This window comes from Saccopteryx leptura, chromosome 5 (genome assembly GCF_036850995.1).
Source record: "Saccopteryx leptura isolate mSacLep1 chromosome 5, mSacLep1_pri_phased_curated, whole genome shotgun sequence".
Taxonomy (NCBI): domain Eukaryota; kingdom Metazoa; phylum Chordata; class Mammalia; order Chiroptera; family Emballonuridae; genus Saccopteryx; species Saccopteryx leptura.
Window position 1 is genome coordinate 115117586 of NC_089507.1, and position 20086 is coordinate 115137671.

The 20086-nt window shown below is 44.2% G+C and overlaps 1 protein-coding gene across 3 annotated transcripts in view; it reads left to right on the forward strand.

The window, feature by feature from the left end:
* The window catches only part of ITGB1 (integrin subunit beta 1), a 62779-nt gene that overhangs the window by 11429 nt on the left and 31264 nt on the right, over positions 1-20086 (forward strand). For all 3 annotated transcript variants that reach the window (XM_066384513.1, XM_066384514.1, XM_066384515.1), the window contains exons 2-6: positions 8854-8920; positions 11892-11977; positions 15037-15259; positions 17610-17780; positions 18884-19122. In XM_066384513.1, coding sequence (XP_066240610.1) covers positions 8854-8920; positions 11892-11977; positions 15037-15259; positions 17610-17780; positions 18884-19122 — 786 coding nt within the window. The remainder of the gene's footprint in view (positions 1-8853; positions 8921-11891; positions 11978-15036; positions 15260-17609; positions 17781-18883; positions 19123-20086) is intronic.

Here is a 20086-nt window from a genome sequence, read left to right on the forward strand (position 1 = left end):
CACTGTTGTTCTTAGAAGTGTGGGGGTTAATGTCCCTTGGGGCAAGCTTAGCATTTGGGACTGTAATTGCTAAAAACCCACTTTTGCATGTGCTTCTCCAGTGGAAAGACTTTATACACTTCTCAAAACTTCTCAGCAAGGTCAGGCCCCTAGGCACCTCCTGCAAGTAAGTCAGGTATCCTGGGGTTGGCTTTTTCTCTTTTCTGGGTTCTCTGTCTTGGTACCTCTCTCCTGGGGTCACCTTCTGAATACATTGCCCGCCTGGACTCCTGTTCTTGTCTCAGGCTTTGCTTTCGGGAAGAACCCTGCCTAAAACAAGTAGCCCCTGTAACTACAGTTTCTCTTAGCCCTTCTTACCCAAGCCTGCCTATCTGAACATTAGAGCCTCTGCTTACCTCCCAGCTTTTCCCCTCGTGTCATGTGAGCCCCGCCTCTCAGCTGCCCGGTGTGTGCACTTGAGCCCCGCCTCTCAGCTTCCCGGTGTGTGCACGTGAGCCCCGCCTCTCAGCTGCCCGGTGTGTGCACGACAGCCTCGCCTCTCAGCTTCCCGGTGTGTGCACGTGAGCCCCGCATCTCAGCTTCCCGGTGTGTGCACGTGAGCCCCGCCTCTCAGCTGCCCGGTGTGTGCACGACAGCCTCGCCTCTCAGCTTCCCGGTGTGTGCACGTGAGCCCCGCATCTCAGCTTCCCGGTGTGTGCACGTGAGCCCCGCCTCTCAGCTGCCCGGTGTGTGCACTTGAGCCCCGCCTCTCAGCTGCCCGGTGTGTGCACGGCAGCCCCGCCTCTCAGCTGTCTGGCATGGTCTCGAGGCCTTTGACTTTGTCCTCCTCTTTGTGTTAACTGTCAGTCCGCTCCCTGGTGCACCCCTTCTGCACTTGCTCTGTACACTGGGGGGTTGAGTCAGTGATTTCTAGTGGTGGTCTGAGAACCTGTGGGAGGTTGTCTCAGTAATCTGAGCATTTCTACACAATTTCTAAATATAATTTTGTGCATTTGTGCCAACAATTATAATAATAAACAACATGTGGATGGTACTGAGTAATTATTTCAGTGCCTGTGTTTGTATTTGCTGTTATGTGTAAGTTAATTTTGGTTCATAGAGTATAAGAACTGGGAGCTTGAGACTTTTTATATCTAGCTTTAAGTTGGCTTATACATACTTAAATGAATTGAAAATTGTTATCACTAGGGTATCCATAGTAACCCTTTACTATTAAAAGAGGGTCTGCAACCTCACTAATCTGAGAAACTCCTCTTTCCTGGGCTTCTGAGTGATGCCGGAGAGAAGAAATGTTGTGCAGTTTAATATACCGTATTTTTCGCTCCATAAGATGCACTTTTCCCCCCCAAAAGTGGAGGAGAAAATGCCCGTGTGTCTTATGGAGCAAAAAATACAGTATTTTGTTAAATATTTTAACATACCATTTGGTTCAGAATATTTTTTTTTCTTATTTTCCTCCTTAAAATGATAGGTGTGTCTTATGGTCATGGAGTGAAAAATACGGTAGTCAGGCAACAGTATTAGAGCATAGACTTGGTTCCAATCACTTCAAGGTATGGTACATGAGGAAGACTTCAAGGCCCTGTCTCCTTGGGGCCTAGAGCCCATTGGGGAGATGAGTATTAACAAGTCATTTCAAGTGAAACGAGTGTTACAGTTGTCCCTTTATGAATTAGAGTGCCATTACCTGCTGGGTTCTTGGCACTGCTCTGTAACTCTGTTGCGCTGTCCTGCTGTCTGCCCCCTCCTGGCACTGCGCTGTCCTGATGTCTGCCCCCTCCTCCTGGCACTGCGCTGTCCTGCTGTCTGCCCCTTCCTGGCACTGCGCTGTCCTGATGTCTGCCCCCTCCTCCTGGCACTGCGCTGTCCTGATGTCTGCCCCCTCCTCCTGGCACTGCGCTGTCCTGATGTCTGCCCCCTCCTCCTGGCACTGCGCTGTCCTGATGTCTGCCCCCTCCTGGCACTGCCCTGTCCTGATGTCTGCCCCCTCCTCCTGGCACTGCGCTGTCCTGATGTCTGCCCCCTCCTCTTGGCACTGCGCTGTCCTGATGTCTGCCCCCTCCTCCTGGCACTGCGCTGTCCTGATGTCTGCCCCCTCCTCCTGGCACTGCGCTGTCCTGATGTCTGCCCCCTCCTGGCACTGCCCTGTCCTGATGTCTGCCCCCTCCTCCTGGCACTGCGCTGTCCTGATGTCTGCCCCCTCCTCCTGGCACTGCGCTGTCCTGATGTCTGCCCCCTCCTGGCACTGCCCTGTCCTGATGTCTGCCCCCTCCTCCTGGCACTGCGCTGTCCTGCTGTCTGCCCCCTCCTGGCACTGCGCTGTCCTGATGTCTGCCCCCTCCTCCTGGCATTGCGCTGTCCTGCTGTCTGCCCCTTCCTGGCACTGCGCTGTCCTGATGTCTGCCCCCTCCTCCTGGCACTGCGCTGTCCTGATGTCTGCCCCCTCCTGGCACTGCCCTGTCCTGCTGTCTGCCCCCTCCTCCTGGCACTGCGCTGTCCTGATGTCTGCCCCCTCCTCCTGGCACTGCGCTGTCCTGATGTCTGCCCCCTCCTCCTGGCACTGCGCTGTCCTGATGTCTGCCCCCTCCTCCTGGCACTGCCCTGTCCTGCTGTCTGCCCCCTCCTGGCACTGCGCTGTCCTGATGTCTGCCCCCTCCTCCTGGCACAGTCCTTACTTTCTATTTCAGGAGCACCGCTGGGTGTGACCTGGAGTCTTCGCAATCTCTCTCCCATGCCCTGACTTAGTGAGGAGCCAGCCCGTAAGGCCAGTACTAGCGGCCGTCACAGCCACCATTCAGGTGCAGGTTTACATTAGATTCAGATAGATGGTAATGAAACTGTGGAGCAGAAAACTTGTGGGCCATTCCTTTTACTCTAGTCTCGCACCGGGCAGGTTAGTAAACACAAACACACAGGGCTCCAAAACTCACTCATTCAGTGCTCACAAAGCTACTGACACATCCGGGTTTTTCTAGAATCAAAGGCCCCTACCAGCTCAGTCCCCTCTGGTTCCCCATCTTCTCTCTCCACAAACTGGCTTCTTCAGCACCCCGCCATCTTGGCTGCCTCTCTGCAAAAATGGCTTCCTCTTCCTTAACCAACTTTTCTTGGCACGAAAACCCCTCCTCCAGCACACTTTACCATAACCAAGCCCTTCCGAAGCAGGAAGGTAATCAGCCATTTTACGTGGGCAGTGGCCATTTTTAACAATAAAAGTGAGCAAAGTCAAATAACACTAATTTTACAAAATTATTTGCCCAACACAGCCCAACTACAGAGGATGGAGGCTCGTGCCCCGGAGGACACCTGTCTGCCCAGGGAGGCCTGGCCCTCAGTTGCTTTTACTGTCTTCCCTGTGTCTGCCCCTCTTCAGGCGTGCTCTCAGCTCCCGTCTCTTCCTAAGAATTCTTTCGTTCCTGTACGGCCAGGAGCCATTGCTGTGGCCTTCAGGGTCAGGGTGGACTTGGACAGATGGTACAGGAACTGTGGAGTTGGAAAATTGTGGGCCATCCTCCTGCCAATGCAAAATACAAGTGAGCAAACCTAAACACATTTTACAAACTTATTTGCCCAACACTTCCTAATCTCATTCATTTTCCTAATTTCAGCTGCCACCTGTCTCGTGACAGCTGTGGTGTATCTCCTGAGACCCAGAACCCTGACACACAGTCCACATCCCTAAAACAGCAGTTGTCATCTCCCTAAAACAGCAGTTGTCATTTCCCGACTTCATTCTTCTGTCTTTGTTTGAAAGGGAAGATTCCCCCCCTTCCTGTCTAACAATATAGCTCCTACTCTGCTACCTCCTCATCGCTCAGTCGTCTATCCCTCCCGTCTGAATTCGGACATTATCACCTTTTGAGCCTTGGCCATCAGTGTTGGATTTGTCATGGGGATCCGATCCTCTCTTGCCCTCCTGTCCTCCACCCACTAATTTCCTGCTGTGTATGTGCTGTTACATCCCTGCCTGGCCCCGGGCTCCTCAGGGTCCTCCTAACAACGAAGTCTGACCTCTTGAGTGGGACTGTGCAAGCCTTTGTCCCAGCTCCTCCTGCCCTGCTGGCCTCTTTCTCTTGTCTCCCACTTGTAATTTAAGCCTCAGAAACAGTTAAGGACTTTAAGATTCTTTTTAGCCTTGATGATGTTTTAAAATTTTAACATAATTGATACTTAATGTAGAAAATTACAGGGATTAAATGATCACTCATTTCACCTACCAGATTTAACTACAAATAACACATAAATATATATATTTTTGCTGGTCTTTCCTCTAAAGACAGAAAGAGGGAGACCATTCCATTAGTGGGTCGGTAGTCACCCCAACGTATACTGTGTTGAGAAACGAGATAGAAGGCGCCCTTGTGCTTGCCTAGAGCGCTTGTACTCATTGGGCAACCATTTCCTGAGCGTCTGTGTCACAGCCGGCATGCTGTCACGGGAAGCCTGTGTCACCTGGCCAGTCGTGGGTCCTCTGTGTCCTTGTTCTTATCTCCGCTGCAGACACCACAGCATCATGTCGTAACTGTTTGAATTTTTGTCTTTGAACTGGAAACTCCTTGAGATTGTGACCTTTGTATATCTAGAGAGGACACAGAACCTGACTTGGCTGTTTGAGGGAGAGAAACCAGTCATCTGGGCGGGCTGAGTGGAGGTTTCAGGAGACTGGTGGAATGTCTTAAATGTTGCTTTGTGTGAATTTTATTGGTGGTAAACTGCTGGGACTCCCCAGGGCATTTTGTGGGTGGTTGGATTTTTGAATGAATGAATGCATGCAGAGAGTAAGGTAAGGCCTGGGAAGATTTCTTTTGCAGGAGCAGTTTTACACGCATGGGAGCAAGTGGACACCCCTATTAGCCAGTGAGGAAGTAGCAGGAGGCTGTGAAGTGGAGACCAGTGTATTCTAGACCTTTGATTATGAGGAGGAGACAGGCAGTGGGGTTAGGAAAACACCTGAAGGCACTACACCCTGTTGGCCCTGCCTGTAAGCTGTTCTGTGTGAGGTGTTACTGCTGGGAAACTCCTCAGAGCAGCTGTTCTCTGTGTAAGAATTTCTGGGAGCCCAGCACAGTCCCCCCACCCATTCAGACTGTGTGTTTAGGCCTCAGGTGGGCCCCCAGGTATATCTGATGAGGGTGTTCCCCTAGGCCAGTGGTCCTCAACCTTTTTTGGGCCATGGACCAGTTTAATGTCAGAAAATATTTTCACGGAATGGCCTTTAGGGTGGGATGGATAAGTGCACAAAATAAAATTATGCGACCTGCGTGAAAACTGGTTATTTTTAAATATAATTGTCAAACTTACGAGACAAGCATCAGGAGTGAGTCTGGTCATTTTTTAAAAATAAAACATTGTTCAGACTTAAATATAAATAAAACGGAAATAATGTAAGTTATTTATTCTTTCTCTGCGGACCAGTACCAAATGGCCCACGGACGTAAAGGTCCGCGGCCCCGGGGGTTGGGACCACTGCCCTAGGCCACACTTGAGAAGTGCTGCCTTAGGAGGGTTGAAGTAGAGGCAGCTGCGGGTGGTTCCATTCTTCCCTGCCTGCATGCACAAGTGTCCCGTGCCTGTGAAGGCTGCAGGGCTGTGTGGGGAGCCTTCTGGGCCTCTCTCCCCTCCCCTTCACTGTCCAGCTCTGCCCTGACTCCAGCCTGCTGTCTACACCGTCTCTGCCCTGACTCCAGCCTGCTGTCTACACCGTCTCTGCCCTGACTCCAGCCTGCTGTCTACACCGTCTCTGCCCTGACTCCAGCCTGCTGTCTACACTGTCTTGTCCTCCTAGCTCTTCTTTCTGCTCCCTTGCTGTCTTCTGTCTCCCACGAGAAGCTTGGCCTTCCTCTCGTAGCTGGTGACCGTGCCTTTTTCCGCTGACCTGGCCTGCGTGGCTCCCGCGGCTGTCCTGTTCCCTTGGCCGCCCTCAGCGCCCCAGCCACGACTCGCCTGCCTGCTGCTGGGTTTGGAGCTCTTCCGGAAGCCTGAGGGTTTAGAAAGGCTGGGTTTTGGCTTGACTTGGTTTACAGAAGGACAAAGGCATTTCAAATAATACTTTAAAACCATGTAACCTAAGAATGTTAGGAAACATTTTCTGTTACCTAGTAACTTCATCTTAGTGGTGATTCTCTGAATTGTATAATACTTTAAGGGGTTTCTCAAGGTGGTCCAGTGGTCCTTGACATAGCCTAGCAAATACCCTGAAGAAACATGGACAGTCCATGTATGGCCTTTGTGCTGAAACTGCCCTCGATGCCCTGTTTGTCAGAGGCACATATTTCCTGGGGAATCTTAATGTTCCGGGTCCTTTTAGTCACAGCTTTGGAACTGGTAGCATTGAGTTGCCTAGAATTATGGTCTATGTGTGAATTTATTACACATCACACCTCTTAGGCAGCCTTAAAAGGTGAACTGTCGGGCATTTCACAGGGATGTGTAAGCAGAACTGGAAGCTGCCCACATCACAGGGCTGGCTGGGCTGCACGCAGTCGCAGTGTCAGTGTCAGGCCGTGCCCGTGGCCTGGCTGTCCTCTGGGAGCAGGCAGAGGCCGGCGCTAGTCCCCCACTGGAAAGGCGGGTTCCCCAGCCGGAAGGGCGGCATCCAGCACTCTGACAGGCGCAGAAGAAGCTCTCTGGGAGCTGGGGGATTGCATCCAGGAACGCAAGCGCTGAAGACGGAGGCTTTTAAAGTAAATATTTTTACTCAATGAAGGAAATTTACCAAGTAAACAGTTTGCACAGTTACCCTGTCATAATTGTTTTTATTAAAGAAGCAAAAAGAGGAAAAGACTGACAGTTTAAAAACCAGTAAACCCATTGTCTATGTCAGGGGTCCCCAAACTTTTTACACAGAGGGCCAGTTCACTGTCCCTCAGACCATTGGAGGGCCGCCACATACAGTGCTCCTCTCACTGACCACCAATGAAAGAGGTGGCCCTTCTGGAAGTGCGGTGGGGGGCCGGATAAATGGCCTCAGGGGGCCGCAGTTTGGGGACGCCTGGTCTATGTTATGCTTATGACTTTGTCATCTCCAGATCTGTTTGGTTACTCTATACACTGTTACAGTTGCAAATGTGCCATCTTAATGTGTACCTTGCACCCAAAATTATTCTGTAAACCTCTTTTGTTTTTTGGGGTTTTTTTAGAGAGAGAGAGAGACAGGAAGAGCAAGACATGAGAAGCATTAACTCCTAGTTGTGTCATTTTAGTTACTCATTGATTGCTTCTCTATGTGCCTTGACAGGGGCAGGGCTTGGTCAGGGGAGCTCCAGCTGAGCCAGGAACCCCTTCCTCAAGCCAGCAACTATGGGGCCATGTCGATGACCCCACGCTCAAGCCAGCGACCTTCAGGTTTTGAATCTGGGTCCTCAGCGTCTTAGATCATCGCTCTATCCACTGCACCACCACCAGTCAGGCAGTTCTGTAAACCTTTTGATATTACTTGAGTAATATCTTAGGACTCTAATAGATCCCATTAAGTTGTAGTTGGCTGTTTCCTTGTTTAGGGATACAAGATGTTTGCACTTTTTCCTATTCTAAATATACAGGCTGGGCAAAGTAGGTTTACTGTTTTAAGTACATGAACAGTTTATTTCTGTGTCATTGTTTATCAATTATTGTATTAATTTTCATACAAACAGCGGTAAGCCTGCTGTTGCTGACCCAAGTTCTGTACTAAATGTGAGTGTGCATATGTGTCCCCTTCTATGGTTTCAGTTACTTCCTTCTTCAGAGGGATTCCCAGTAGTTAGGTTACTAAGTCAGAGAAGCACTGTTTTTCATGGGTTTTGATGCAGGTTGTTAACTTATTTCTTCCCCAAATTATACTCATTTACAGAGCCATGTCTGGTGTGTCTCAGCCTTCTGCAGCAAGTTTTGTTGAGTATTTTTTTAAAAACCCCTTTTTTTGCTTGCTAGTTCACCTTCTGTTGTTTTAATTTTTACTTGTTTGGTAACAAGTAAAATTCCCCCCCACCTTTTTTTGGTCTGTATTTGTTTTGTTTTATATTTGGGAGGGGCAGATATTTATGCATGATTAATTAGCTGCTAGTCCAAAGCCATGAGGAGTTACAGGGTAGGGTCAGCGACCTGTGGCTGCAGCCGTCCTTGACCAACTCTGGAAAGTCACAGATAATAGAGTGAGCGCTTGAGTTCACCAGACTGTTAGTAATTTTTCTTTAGAGATTCTGGAAGACACTCAGACCTCTTTTGCCTCTTATACGCTCCCACCTTTTTTAAACTCTAGTTTGTAGATCTGGAAGTCTTAGGGAGTTAGAACTAAGTAGCTTATGAATTCCATGCATAAAAGTTCATTTTCTTAAAAAAGAGAAATAATTATAAAAGATAAAAAAATTGAGTCAGGGCATTTGGTCTTAGCCTTAGGAGAAATAAAAAACTGTTGAAAAATTGTAAGAGGATGAAACAGTCAGGATTTTGACAAGTTCACTCAAACTAACATTCAGTGTGGAAGCGCCGGGCATCAGTGCTCCTGTGTGGACTGCAGGAACCACTGCTGATAACAGGTGGAGGTCTCCCTGCACAAAGACTGTTAATGGCTTTTCTGGTGTTAGGGGGTACTTGACACTGGTTGTTTTTGAGGCATGGTTAATTAAATGTTGGAATATATTTGATTTGGATAAAAGCAAAAACGGATTTTGGGGATCAGGAATGAAAGTGATTTTAGTTGGAGGTGGGAGATGTACTTGGGAAGGAAAAGTAGGTGATGGAGTGGAGAGAGAGAAAGGTTGGAGAAAAAATGACATGTGAAATACTGTGTTTTTAAAATCAGTGGAAGATAAGGTGGGTGGGAATGTTTATGTTTAATGTATTTTTTAATATAATGTGCATTTTATATTTCAGATGAATTTACAACTGATTTTCTGGGTTGGACTGATCAGTCCTGTTTGCCATGTGTTTGGCCAAGCAGGTAAGAAAGAACCCTATTTGTCTTCTCATTTCAGTGTCTTGTGTTGCTTTTTGACCAGCTATATTCTGGAGAACCTAAATGAGGTCCTGCAGATCCATCTGACAGGCCTGCGGTCCTATCACTCAGAGGGCAGGGTAGGGTCCTTACAGTGGCTGCCAGGCTTCACAGCGCCCTCACCTCTGCCCCCCACCCATGATGAGACACTACAGCAGGGGTCCCCAAACTACAGCCCGTGGGCCGCATGCGGCCCCCTGAGGCCATTTATCTGGCCCCCGTCACACTTCTGGAAGGGGCACCTCATTCATTGGTGGTCATTGAGAGGAGGAGTACTGTATGTGGCGGCACCGCAAAGCGCAGCATTGCTCACGTACAGCACTACTTCCAGTGACGCAGGATGCACGTGTCACAGCTCCAGAAGCGCGTCATATCACTTGTTACGGCTAGCAGTGACAAATATGGAATTGGACATTGACCATCTCATTAGCCAAAAGCAGACCCATATTCCCATTGAAATACTGGTCAGTTTGTTGATTTAAATTTGCTTGTTCTTTATTTTAAATATTGTATTTGTTCCCGTTTTGTTTTTTTACTTTAAAATAAGGTATGTGCAGTGTGCATAGGGATTTGTTCATAGTTTTTTTTTATAGTCTGGCCCTCCAATGGTCTGAGGGACAGTGAACTGGCCCCCTGTGTAAAAAGTTTGGGGACCCCTGCACTACAGTGATAGAAATAAATGCAGTACAAGAAACACCTTCTGAGAATGTAATGGAGTGTTTGAGTGTAGGAAAAGCAAAGACATGTAATATACTTAGAGGAAAGATAGTGAAAGTGTAGAATGGTGGACTATGGACTATCCATTATAGCCTTAAAAAATGAAACCAGGAACAACCAACTTTCTAGAAGATGTCCTACCCTTTGATCAAAAAGTTTTGCAAAATGTGGGCATCGTTAGAAGAATGGAAAATAAAGCCAAATCCAAAACTGTTTTTAATTATAAACTGTGGTGCATCCACATCTGAAGTAATAGAATATCCAATTCTATTCTCCAAATCTTAAAAACACACCACATAGAATAATTACTTGATCTTGGGATGGGAAGGACTTAGAACACAGAAAAATGAAGAAACCATAAAAAAGAAATAATTGATAAATTTGAATTTTATAAAACTAACAACATACAAATCCCAAAACATATGTCAAAACACCATCAACAGTAAGACACTAAACAAAGGTTTAATTTCATTATCATGTGTAGAGATCCAGTAAAAACAGATGAACATAATAGAAAACTTTGCAAAAGACAAAATAGAAAATTTACAAAAGATGTGGTCAGTACAGGTATGAAAAAATGAAACCTTAAATAACTGACAGTTGAATCAATATTCTTGTAATTTATACCTGTTAAACGAGTAAAAAAAAATCTGTATTAAAAAAGTACTCAGTGCTGTTGAAGGTGTAATGAAATGGTATTTATTTACTGCTTGTCATAGTAGTAGTTTGGGGTAGAAGTTAGTGTGTACTAAGAATTTAAAAGCATTAATGCTCTTCAGTTTGGTGTTTTTAAGAATTGATGTTAGAGAAGCAGAGTTGTGCATTATAAGAATGGTCATCAGAGTGGGTGCGTCTGAGTGTGAGTGGGTTTTAGGGGCTCATGCTGCATGTGAGAGCCAAGCTTGTGTGAACATAATGAAATATATTAAAAGCCATATTTTTGAAGAATTTATAATGAAACACGATAAATTATAAAAAGTAGTATGCAAAATGTATATTCTCAATTTCATTGAAATAATGTCTGTATAGTCATGCCTCCTTGCTATTTTTTATCTGTATAAAAAGGCCGGAAAGAAGGACAAAACTACTTTAGATTTTAATAGTTCACTGCTCACAAAAATTAAGGGATATTTTAACGCTTCATTTTTGAAATATCCCCTAATTTTTGTGAGCAGTGTAGTTTGAGCAGATTTGTGGGTGATTTTTAGGGTTTTTTAAAAATATATTTTGATGTATTTTTCAATTATTATTATTTTTTTTGTATTTTTCCGAAGTTGGAAACGGGGAGGCAGTCAGACAGACTCCCACATGCGCCCCACCGGGATCCACCCGGCACGCTCACCAGGGGGCGATGCTCTGCCCATCTTGGGGCTTCGCTCTGCCGCAATCAGAGCTATTCTAGCACCTGAGGCAGAGGCCACAGAGCCATCCTCAGCGCCTGGGCAAACTTTGCTCCAATGGAGCCTTGGCTGCGGGAGGGGAAGAGAGAGACAGAGAGGAAGGAGAAGGGGAGGGGTGGAGAAGCAGATGGGCGCTTCTCCTGTGTGCCCTGGCCGGGAATCGAACCCGAGAGTCCCACACGCCAGGCTGACGCTCTACCACTGAGCCAACCGGCCAGGGCCCAAATTTTCTATGATGATAATAATCAGAAAAGACACATTGGAAACCATACCCGTGCTTCCCACATGTAAGGCATGCTGATACATTTTCTACGATAGATTTAAAGAAATGTAAGACATGCTTTGAACACAGAGCCTGAAAACTGTGGGATTGTGGATTGGATGAATACAGACTTCTCAAGTATTTGTGTAATAAAAACGAAGGGAAACCCGCTCAAGGTACATGGTTGTGGTAGCGTGAGTTCAGTAAAAACAAATAATACTTTGTCCAGTTGTAAGAAAACTGACAAGTATAACTACCTGGGATGATAGACCCTGAAGCTGTGCCTTTGACAAAAAGGAAAAATGCATATGTGGATTAATGGTACCTGGTCCTTGCTATGGAAGACAAGAAAGGTCACTGTGTTTTTATGGCTCTGTGTCAAGGTAATCGGAATCACCTGTCTTTGGGACAGGTCTGGGTCATAGTATTCAGTTAACATTCATGTATATTGCCTTATTTGTCATTGTGATGCTGATTTTTCATTATTTTCTCTCTTGAAACATCAAGCAAAGTGGTCTATTCTTTTTTCTCCTGACAGATGAAAATAGATGTTTAAAAGCAAATGCCAAATCCTGTGGAGAATGTATACAAGCGGGGCCAAACTGTGGGTGGTGTACAAATTCAGTAAGTACGATCACACACACTATCACACACACGTCCTCCTTTCGTTCTCTCACCCTGAGGAGAGCCAGATACGAATTTGCACTTAAGTCAGTGTTCACTGAACAAGTGTCAGCGCTGCGTGGGGCCTGTGTGAGGTCTCGAGTTGGGCGTTCCCGCAGTAGCATCTGGGCACGGGACTCCACACTTGATGTGGGTACTTGAAATCGAGGGTTGCTTAAGCTTCAGTAAATACCAAAGTTTGAAGACTTAATGATTTTAAAAATTATTAATGTTAAAATGCTAATATTTTATATATATATAGTTAATTTCCCATTTCTTTTTATTTCCTTTATGTAATTACTTAACAGTTCAAAAATGCTTACACGCTCATGTTTGTGGAATGTATTGTATTTCTGTTGGATGGTTTCCCCCAAAATGCTATCTATTTAATTTGATTATTTTGGACATTCTTCCCTTTTACTGATGGGAGAAGTATAAATTAAACTTTTTAATTTTATTTGAGTTAAACTAATGTGGGATTGATACGCATCCTAATAAAAGCCCAGGGAGGTTAGGCTTTAACTGTCATTCCCTTTTGTCATCTCCGCATATTACTTAACATAGTACCTTCCACAAAGCTTACTGAGTGTTCAGTGACGGAATGAACAACTGGATTGGTTAGTTAGAACAGGAGGTGAAGGAGACTCATTTTGAAGATACATGATTTATTCACAGAGTGAACAGTATCAGAAGGTTAGCAACTTGTTTATCTTCAGGCATTTGATCCCCACATTTCCAGTACTTGTTTTGTAGACATAACTGGTCAGATATGGTCTGACCATGTGAAAGACAAAATTAGGGTTTTTTGTTTTGTTATTTCAAAAGTTTTTAAGGGTGCTTTCTGTTAAGTTGGAGACAGTGGAGGAAGCAAGGAGTGTGTGTCAGGCTAGGCTTACTGAACTAAAACTAGTTTTATCATCTGGAAAATGAGCATGGTAATGGCAGCTCTGTCTGTGTTTGACAAGAATTTGAATTGATTGACCTTAATGCATTTTCACTTAGAATATTCTAAATGAGTCGTAGCTGTTATTATCAATGACCATACCCATTTTTGTTAGGTTATCGTTTATCTGGAGTTGAGGTTTATTCTACTCAAACTATTTTAAAATACTTTAGCCTTCCGGTCTGTGGCACAATTCTTAAATTATAAAAGGCTCTTTTGGAATATGTGCAGTGAAATTTTACTTGTGCATTACGATTTTAAAGTTTTCTGGATTGGCAATAATGTACGAGGCGGTACTTTTTGTAGTCGGATAACAACAAAGTTTAGGGTCTGGTAAATCATGAATGCAGAGCAGCCCAGAACCATCTAACCCGTGACCTTCTTTTCCAGTTGTTTCTCTAATTACATAAATGCTGTCATGTAGGATTATGTTTCCCTGTAAAAGTAATGGATCAAAAACTACTGTGTTTTTCGTATTTAAGTGTTCTCTCCTCCTGTATACTACCCCCCAAAATTGGTAGATAATCAAGTGCCATATAAAAGTGAACAGAAGTGACCCCAAATGAAAGGCATTCTCTCATCTTCCCAATGTGAAGGCTAAAAATATATTGGCCAACTAAATATAAGATTTTTAGGGGTATGTGTCAAATGCCTACTGTATTAATTGGTTTAGTTACATGTACACATTTTTAAATGATAACGTATGTATGTATGTATGTATGTATGTATGTATGTATAACCCGAGCCACAAGTACCATTTATATACCATTAGGACTGTTTTTATTTTTTATCTTTTAAATTCACCCTATGGAAATATATTTATAACCCCTGCCAGATAATCACTTACTGTATTGTTTTCAAAATACGTTTTAAAAGTCTTGTTTACAGGAATAGCCAATACTTGACATTTTTCAAGCCTCTTGGAATACTAAATCTGTGCTCAATTTTTTGATCTTTTTAAAAATAAAGTCATTAATGGAGATGCTTTTAGGACATCATGGTTTCCTTAAGCATTGAATTGTTCAAGATATTGTGATGGAGACTGCTACATAACATGAGAGGCTTTTAAAGATTTTTCTGCGCAGTGGATAAAGCTTTGACCTGAAACACTGAGGTCGCCTGTTTGAATCCCTGGACTTGCCCAGTCAAGGCACATACAGGAAGCAACCACCAGGAGTAGATGCTTTCCGCTTCTCCTCTCCTCTTTTCCAGTTTCCCTCTCTCTCCCTCTCCCTGCCTGCTCCAAAAAATCAATAAATAAAATCTTAAAAAAAAATTATTCTAAGGGAAATTTTAGGGAAAATATTTGCTATGGGGTATCTGTACATTCTTAGTGGCTGTTAACCACGCTGAATAAATGATTTCACTGATGAAATTTCTTTGATTAGATACTCTGAATACATAGAGGTTAAAATGTACATTTAAGTCAGCCGTAAGTATTATTAAAATAATACATTACAGCCCTGGCTGGTTGGCTCAGTGGTAGAGCATCGGCCCTAGCATGTGGATATCCTGGGTTCAATGCCCGGTCAGGGCACATAGGAAAAGCGACTATCTGCTTCTCTACCCCCTTCTCTCCCCCTTCTCTTTCCTTCTCTCACTCACCTGCAGCTATGGCTCAGTTAGTTCAACTATATCAGCCCCAGGTGCTGTGGATGGCTGGCTCCGTGGAGTCTCCACCTCAGGTGCTAAAAATAGCTCGGTTGTGAGCAACGGCCCAAGATGGGCAGAGCATAGCCCCTTTGTGGGCTTGCTGGGTGGATTCTGGTCAGGGTGCATGCATGAGTCTGTCTTTCTGCTTCCCTGCCTCTGACTTAATAAATAATAATAATAAATTACTACTAATATATTAGTAAAAAAAGTATTACATCCAAGAAAAATATTTTGTTTATAACAAAAGCACTTATTATAGTTTGGATAAAAAAAAAACATTTAAAAACTAGAAATTAAGTACTTTAGATGTATCGCCTGATTTTTATAATTTTAACTCTAACTCTATGATTTACGTAAATACGTATGATTATGGAAAAGGTTTGACCATCATACTTCTTATCTCTGTTTTTCACTTGTCGTTTAGACATTCTTACAGGAAGGAATGCCCACTTCTGCACGGTGTGATGACTTAGAAGCGTTAAAGAAGAAAGGCTGCCACCCAGATGACATAGAGAACCCCAGAGGGTCCAAAGACATAAAGAAAAACAAAAATGTGACCAACCGCAGCAGAGGCACAGCGGAGAAGCTGCAACCAGAAGACATCACGCAGGTCCAGCCGCAGCAGCTGGCTCTGCAGCTGCGCTCAGGTACGCTGACTGCACTTGGGCGTCTGCTCGAGCCCCCTCACGGCAGCTGTGCAGTGTGGAATACAGTAAATTTTAGAAATTTTTTTCAGATGTAACAATTTGTAACATACACTTGAAATAGTAATAATAAGTGTTGCCTAATGTTCAAAGTAAATTCTGTTAAAGATTGAGAAAGTATTAGACCTAATGGGTGTTAAAAATAAAAATGTCCATCCTCTGGTATAATTACATAATATAAAGACATTGTAACCTGTATTTTTCCTTAGTGTTTTAGTATTATTAAAATATTAAGGTTTTTGTAAGAATCTGTTACAGTCTTGTATCTAAAACACAATAACAAAAAGAAAACAAGTCCTCTTCCTACTCCTTCCAGTCCTGTCCCCTTTCCCTCACCAGCCCACGTCTGGTGTCCCTGCTGTCCGTCTGGTGTCCCTGCTGTCTGGCGTCCACGGGCCCCTCCCCTCCTCAGCTCTGCTCTCATGACTGTGCTGGCAAACGCCCATCACTCTGAGTCTCCAAGCCTGGTGCGCCTTTGTCGGGACACAGCGTGCCTTCTAACCTTTCTGTGCTGAGTGCTGACTTTGTAGTGGCTTGAAATGCTCTTTCTCCTGGCTTCTGTAATGTCACTCAATTTTTCTTCTTATGTCTTAACATTGCTTTCTAATCTCTTTTGTGTGTGTGTCTTGTTGCAAGCCAGTACGACTCGACTCATAATTTTGCAGTCTCAAGTGGGAATGTGGGAACAGAGGGATGAGGATTAGAAAATAAACACAGAAAGAAAAAGGATGAGATGGGGGGGTCCTCCTGCCAAGCTGATGGCTTGCAAGAACTATTCTCCACCCCCAAAACCCTTTAGTTATAGAGCAGAGAGCAAAGCTATTTGCAAAACAGAGCTCAGATACAAAGTCACATTTCTGAGGCAAACCAAGAATTCTCCCAAGTTGCAGAAGACCCGCCACCATGCATAACATTTTAACTTCAAAAAACAAAGGGTGAAAAGAAAACTGCCTCCAGTCTCTTTGAGGGACATAGAGGGTGGGAGGAGTAGAAACAATTAGCATCACAGCTAACATGGAGGTGTGAGGAAGGGCATATAAACTGCCTAGATCAACCTAATCAAACAAGGTTGTGAGGAAGAGCGTAGCCCTTTGGCTTAAGCCTTAAACTGCCAGGACTTTTGTCAGCTTGCAGTCTCCCAGTGTCTTTTTCTCTTTCCAGTCCACTTAACTGTTAGCTTCCTCTCTTAGCTTTAAGACCATTGTATTCTGTCACACCATTTTCTCTTACACATCAAACCTGTTTATAGAACTGCCTACTAGAAATCTATATGGAGATAACCTACAAGTTAAAAGTTTAATGATTTTTTTCATCCAGACGTTGTCTTTCTCATGTATTATTACCTGTATGAATCACACCTACCTCTTCTTACACGTCTCTCCTCTCCTTCCTCATTGTTTCTTTTTAGATCTTCATTGTCTTCTTAGATTTCTGCTTTAGTTTCTTAACAAGTCTCTTTGTATAAGTTTCTTTAAAACTTTTTACCAGGTTTTCAAAAAGTAAAAATCAGATTGTTATTTGCATATAGGATCCTATAAAACAGAATTTGGCTTAGAACTTCACTCTTAACAAGCCAGGCACACCCTGCAAGGCGCGCTCCCTCCCACCGAGTCTCACTTGCTGCCTACCTCCTTCTCTGCCTACCTCCTTGTCTTCTCTGCTGGCTACAACTTGACTACTTCTGTGTCTTGTTCCCGGTGCTTTGGGGGTGTTGTCTTCTCCACCTTGCATCCCCAGGGCCTGGCATTGTAAGTGTTTGTGAATGAAATTGAATACAAACCCATTGCATTATCCATAGAATTTACATAGGTTTTGTAAAAACTATGGGAATAATAGATTTTACTTTATGATGTTTACCTTATTAATATTGTAAGAATGAGATGGCACTCCATCACCAGATGTGCAGGCTTTATTAGAGGAGAAAGACCTGCCAGGGCACTCCTCCAGGAGAAGTGCACCGGGTTACAGACAAGGGGCGAGTTATATAGTGTTTGGGAGAGCCTGAGGGGATACTGAGGCAAAAGTCCTGGTATGTCCGGAATGCTCCTCCTTGGGGGCTTGGAGCATGTGGGTGTTAAATCAAAAGTCCTGGTGTGTCTGGAGCCCCTCCTTGCGGTGGCTTCTCAGCTTTTCGGAATTCCTTTGTCTCAGGGGCGATAGTCCAGTAAGGGTGAGGTCTGACAGATAAGCGAGACATCAAGAGGGCAGTTCGGAATTTACATATCTATCAAATATAATTTATTTGGTTTTCCTTATTGCTTTTTATTGCTGACAAGTTAATCTTGTTCTTTAGGGGAGCCACAGACCTTCACATTAAAATTCAAGAGAGCTGAAGACTATCCCATCGACCTCTACTACCTGATGGATCTTTCCTACTCTATGAAGGATGACCTGGAGAACGTAAAAAGTCTGGGAACTGATCTGATGAATGAAATGAAGAGGATTACTTCAGACTTCCGAATAGGTGGGAGTATTGAGAAAAAGGAATAATTTCCATTTCTGTCCATTTTGGTGGTGGTGTTCTTCACCTTGTACTTTGAGATAACTAGGCAGGTTAAGTTAGCCTTTTCTTTCAGAGAGGACTGGTGATTCTTATCACACATCTGATCACTTTTCTTCCTCCTTGATCCTCTGTTATGTATGCTACCATGTTGTTTGACACAGATTACAGTAGTCCCTCGTATCCACAAGGGATTGGTTCCACGACCTTTTGTGGATTCAGACTCCGTGGATGCTAAGTCCCTCACAGAATGTTGTTCCCATTTAGGCCTCAGCAGGGTCTGCCACATACCACGTTATTCACGGGGATTCATTGTAGTGCTTGGGACGTGGCAAATTCAAGTTTTGTTCACTGGAATGTTCTGAGAAATTTTTTTTTTAGTATTTTCAATCTGAAGTTGATTGAATCTGTGAATACAAGACCCGTGGATGTGGAAAGCTGACAGTCTACCAAATAGATAATGAAACACATGCTTGTGGTCATAGGAATTTATTCTTTGTTTTGTTGATTTATTTTCTAAACATGTTGAGTATGCAGATTTTATTTCATTACTATTTAACGTGACTGCACCAGCCAGTACCACCTAGTGTCACTTCAGACCTCGAGTTTTCATATTACAATGATTTCCTTTCCAAACTTGATTATTTCCTATTAAGGGAAAAGATTGACTTACATGTGGTAAAGTTCTTGATATATATTTTTTAATGCAAGTTTACCATCCACCTACCCACTATCCACCCACCATCCACCTACCTACCACTTATCCATCCATCTATCCACCTACCCACCATCCATCCATCCACCCACCCATATACCATCTACCCACCCACCATCCATCCACTTACCTATCATCCATCCACATACCCATCCATCCACCCACCCATTCACCCATCATCCACCCTCCACCCATCCATCCACCCATCCATCCATCCACCCATCCACCCATCCATCCATCCATCCATCCATCCATCCATCCCTTCCATCCATCCATCCATTCCTTCCATCCATCCATCCATCCATCCATCCATCCATCCATCCATCTATCTCTCTTCATCTTTTCTGCACAGGGTTTGGCTCATTTGTGGAGAAAACTGTGATGCCTTACATCAGCACGACACCAGCTAAGCTCAGGAACCCTTGCACAAGTGAGCAGAACTGCACCAGTCCGTTTAGCTACAAAAATGTACTCAGTCTGACTGATAAAGGGGAAGTGTTTAATGAGCTGGTTGGCAAACAGCGTATATCTGGAAATTTGGATTCCCCAGAAGGTGGCTTCGATGCAATCATGCAAGTCGCAGTTTGTGGGGTAAGTGCATTCCTTTTCTACAAAGGGATGCTATTTGTATGAATGTTAAGTGTGATTTTACTATCAGAAGGTAGAAAAAAATTACCTTTATTACCATATTGTACCTCAGTATTTTCATAGAAGTTACAGGATTTAATCCCCTAAATTCCCTCCAACTGCAGGTGCGTTATAAAAGCACACATAGTCCCTGTGTCTGTCTCAGAAGCAGGCACTTAATTTATACAGGGTTTGAAAAATAGAATGCTCCCAGTTGAAAGAGTGGGGCATGTCAGCTGTGTTCTGGGTTTTAGAAAAGGCCCAGGTGTCCTGACTCCCGACTGTGCTGTAGATGGAGTGAGGTTGTCGGAGGTCCTGCAGGTCTCACAGGGGCACTCCTAGTGTTCAGATGCAGCAGTGTCTCAGATGTCAATTGCTTTTGGACTCTTCTGCTATCATCTTTAAAATATGCCTTTCCCTTTGTCTTATTAATTCAAAGAGAAAGAACTTTTTTTGAGAGAGAGACAGGAACACCGAGCTGCTCCTGGATGTGTCCTGACTGGGGAATTGAGCCAGCAACCTCTGTGCTCCGGGAGGACACTCCAACCAATCCTGATATTCAACCAGGGCTTAATTTTTTTATTTATTGATTGATATTTAGAGAGACAGAGAGAGGAAGGGAGAGAGACAGGAGAGGGAAGAGAAGGACTCATCTGTTGTTCCACTCAGTCATGCATTCATTGGTTTTTCCTGTATGTGCCCTGACCAGGATTTGAACCTGCAACCTTGTTTTTTTTGTTTTAAATTAATTAATTTATTATTATTATTAAATTTAATGCAGTGACATTGATAAATCAGGGTATATATGTTGAGAGAAAACATCTCCAGATTATTTTGACATTTGATTATGCTGTATACCCCTCACCCAAAGTCAAATTGTCTTACATCACCTTCTATCTGGTTTCCTTTGTGCCCCTCCCCTCCCCCA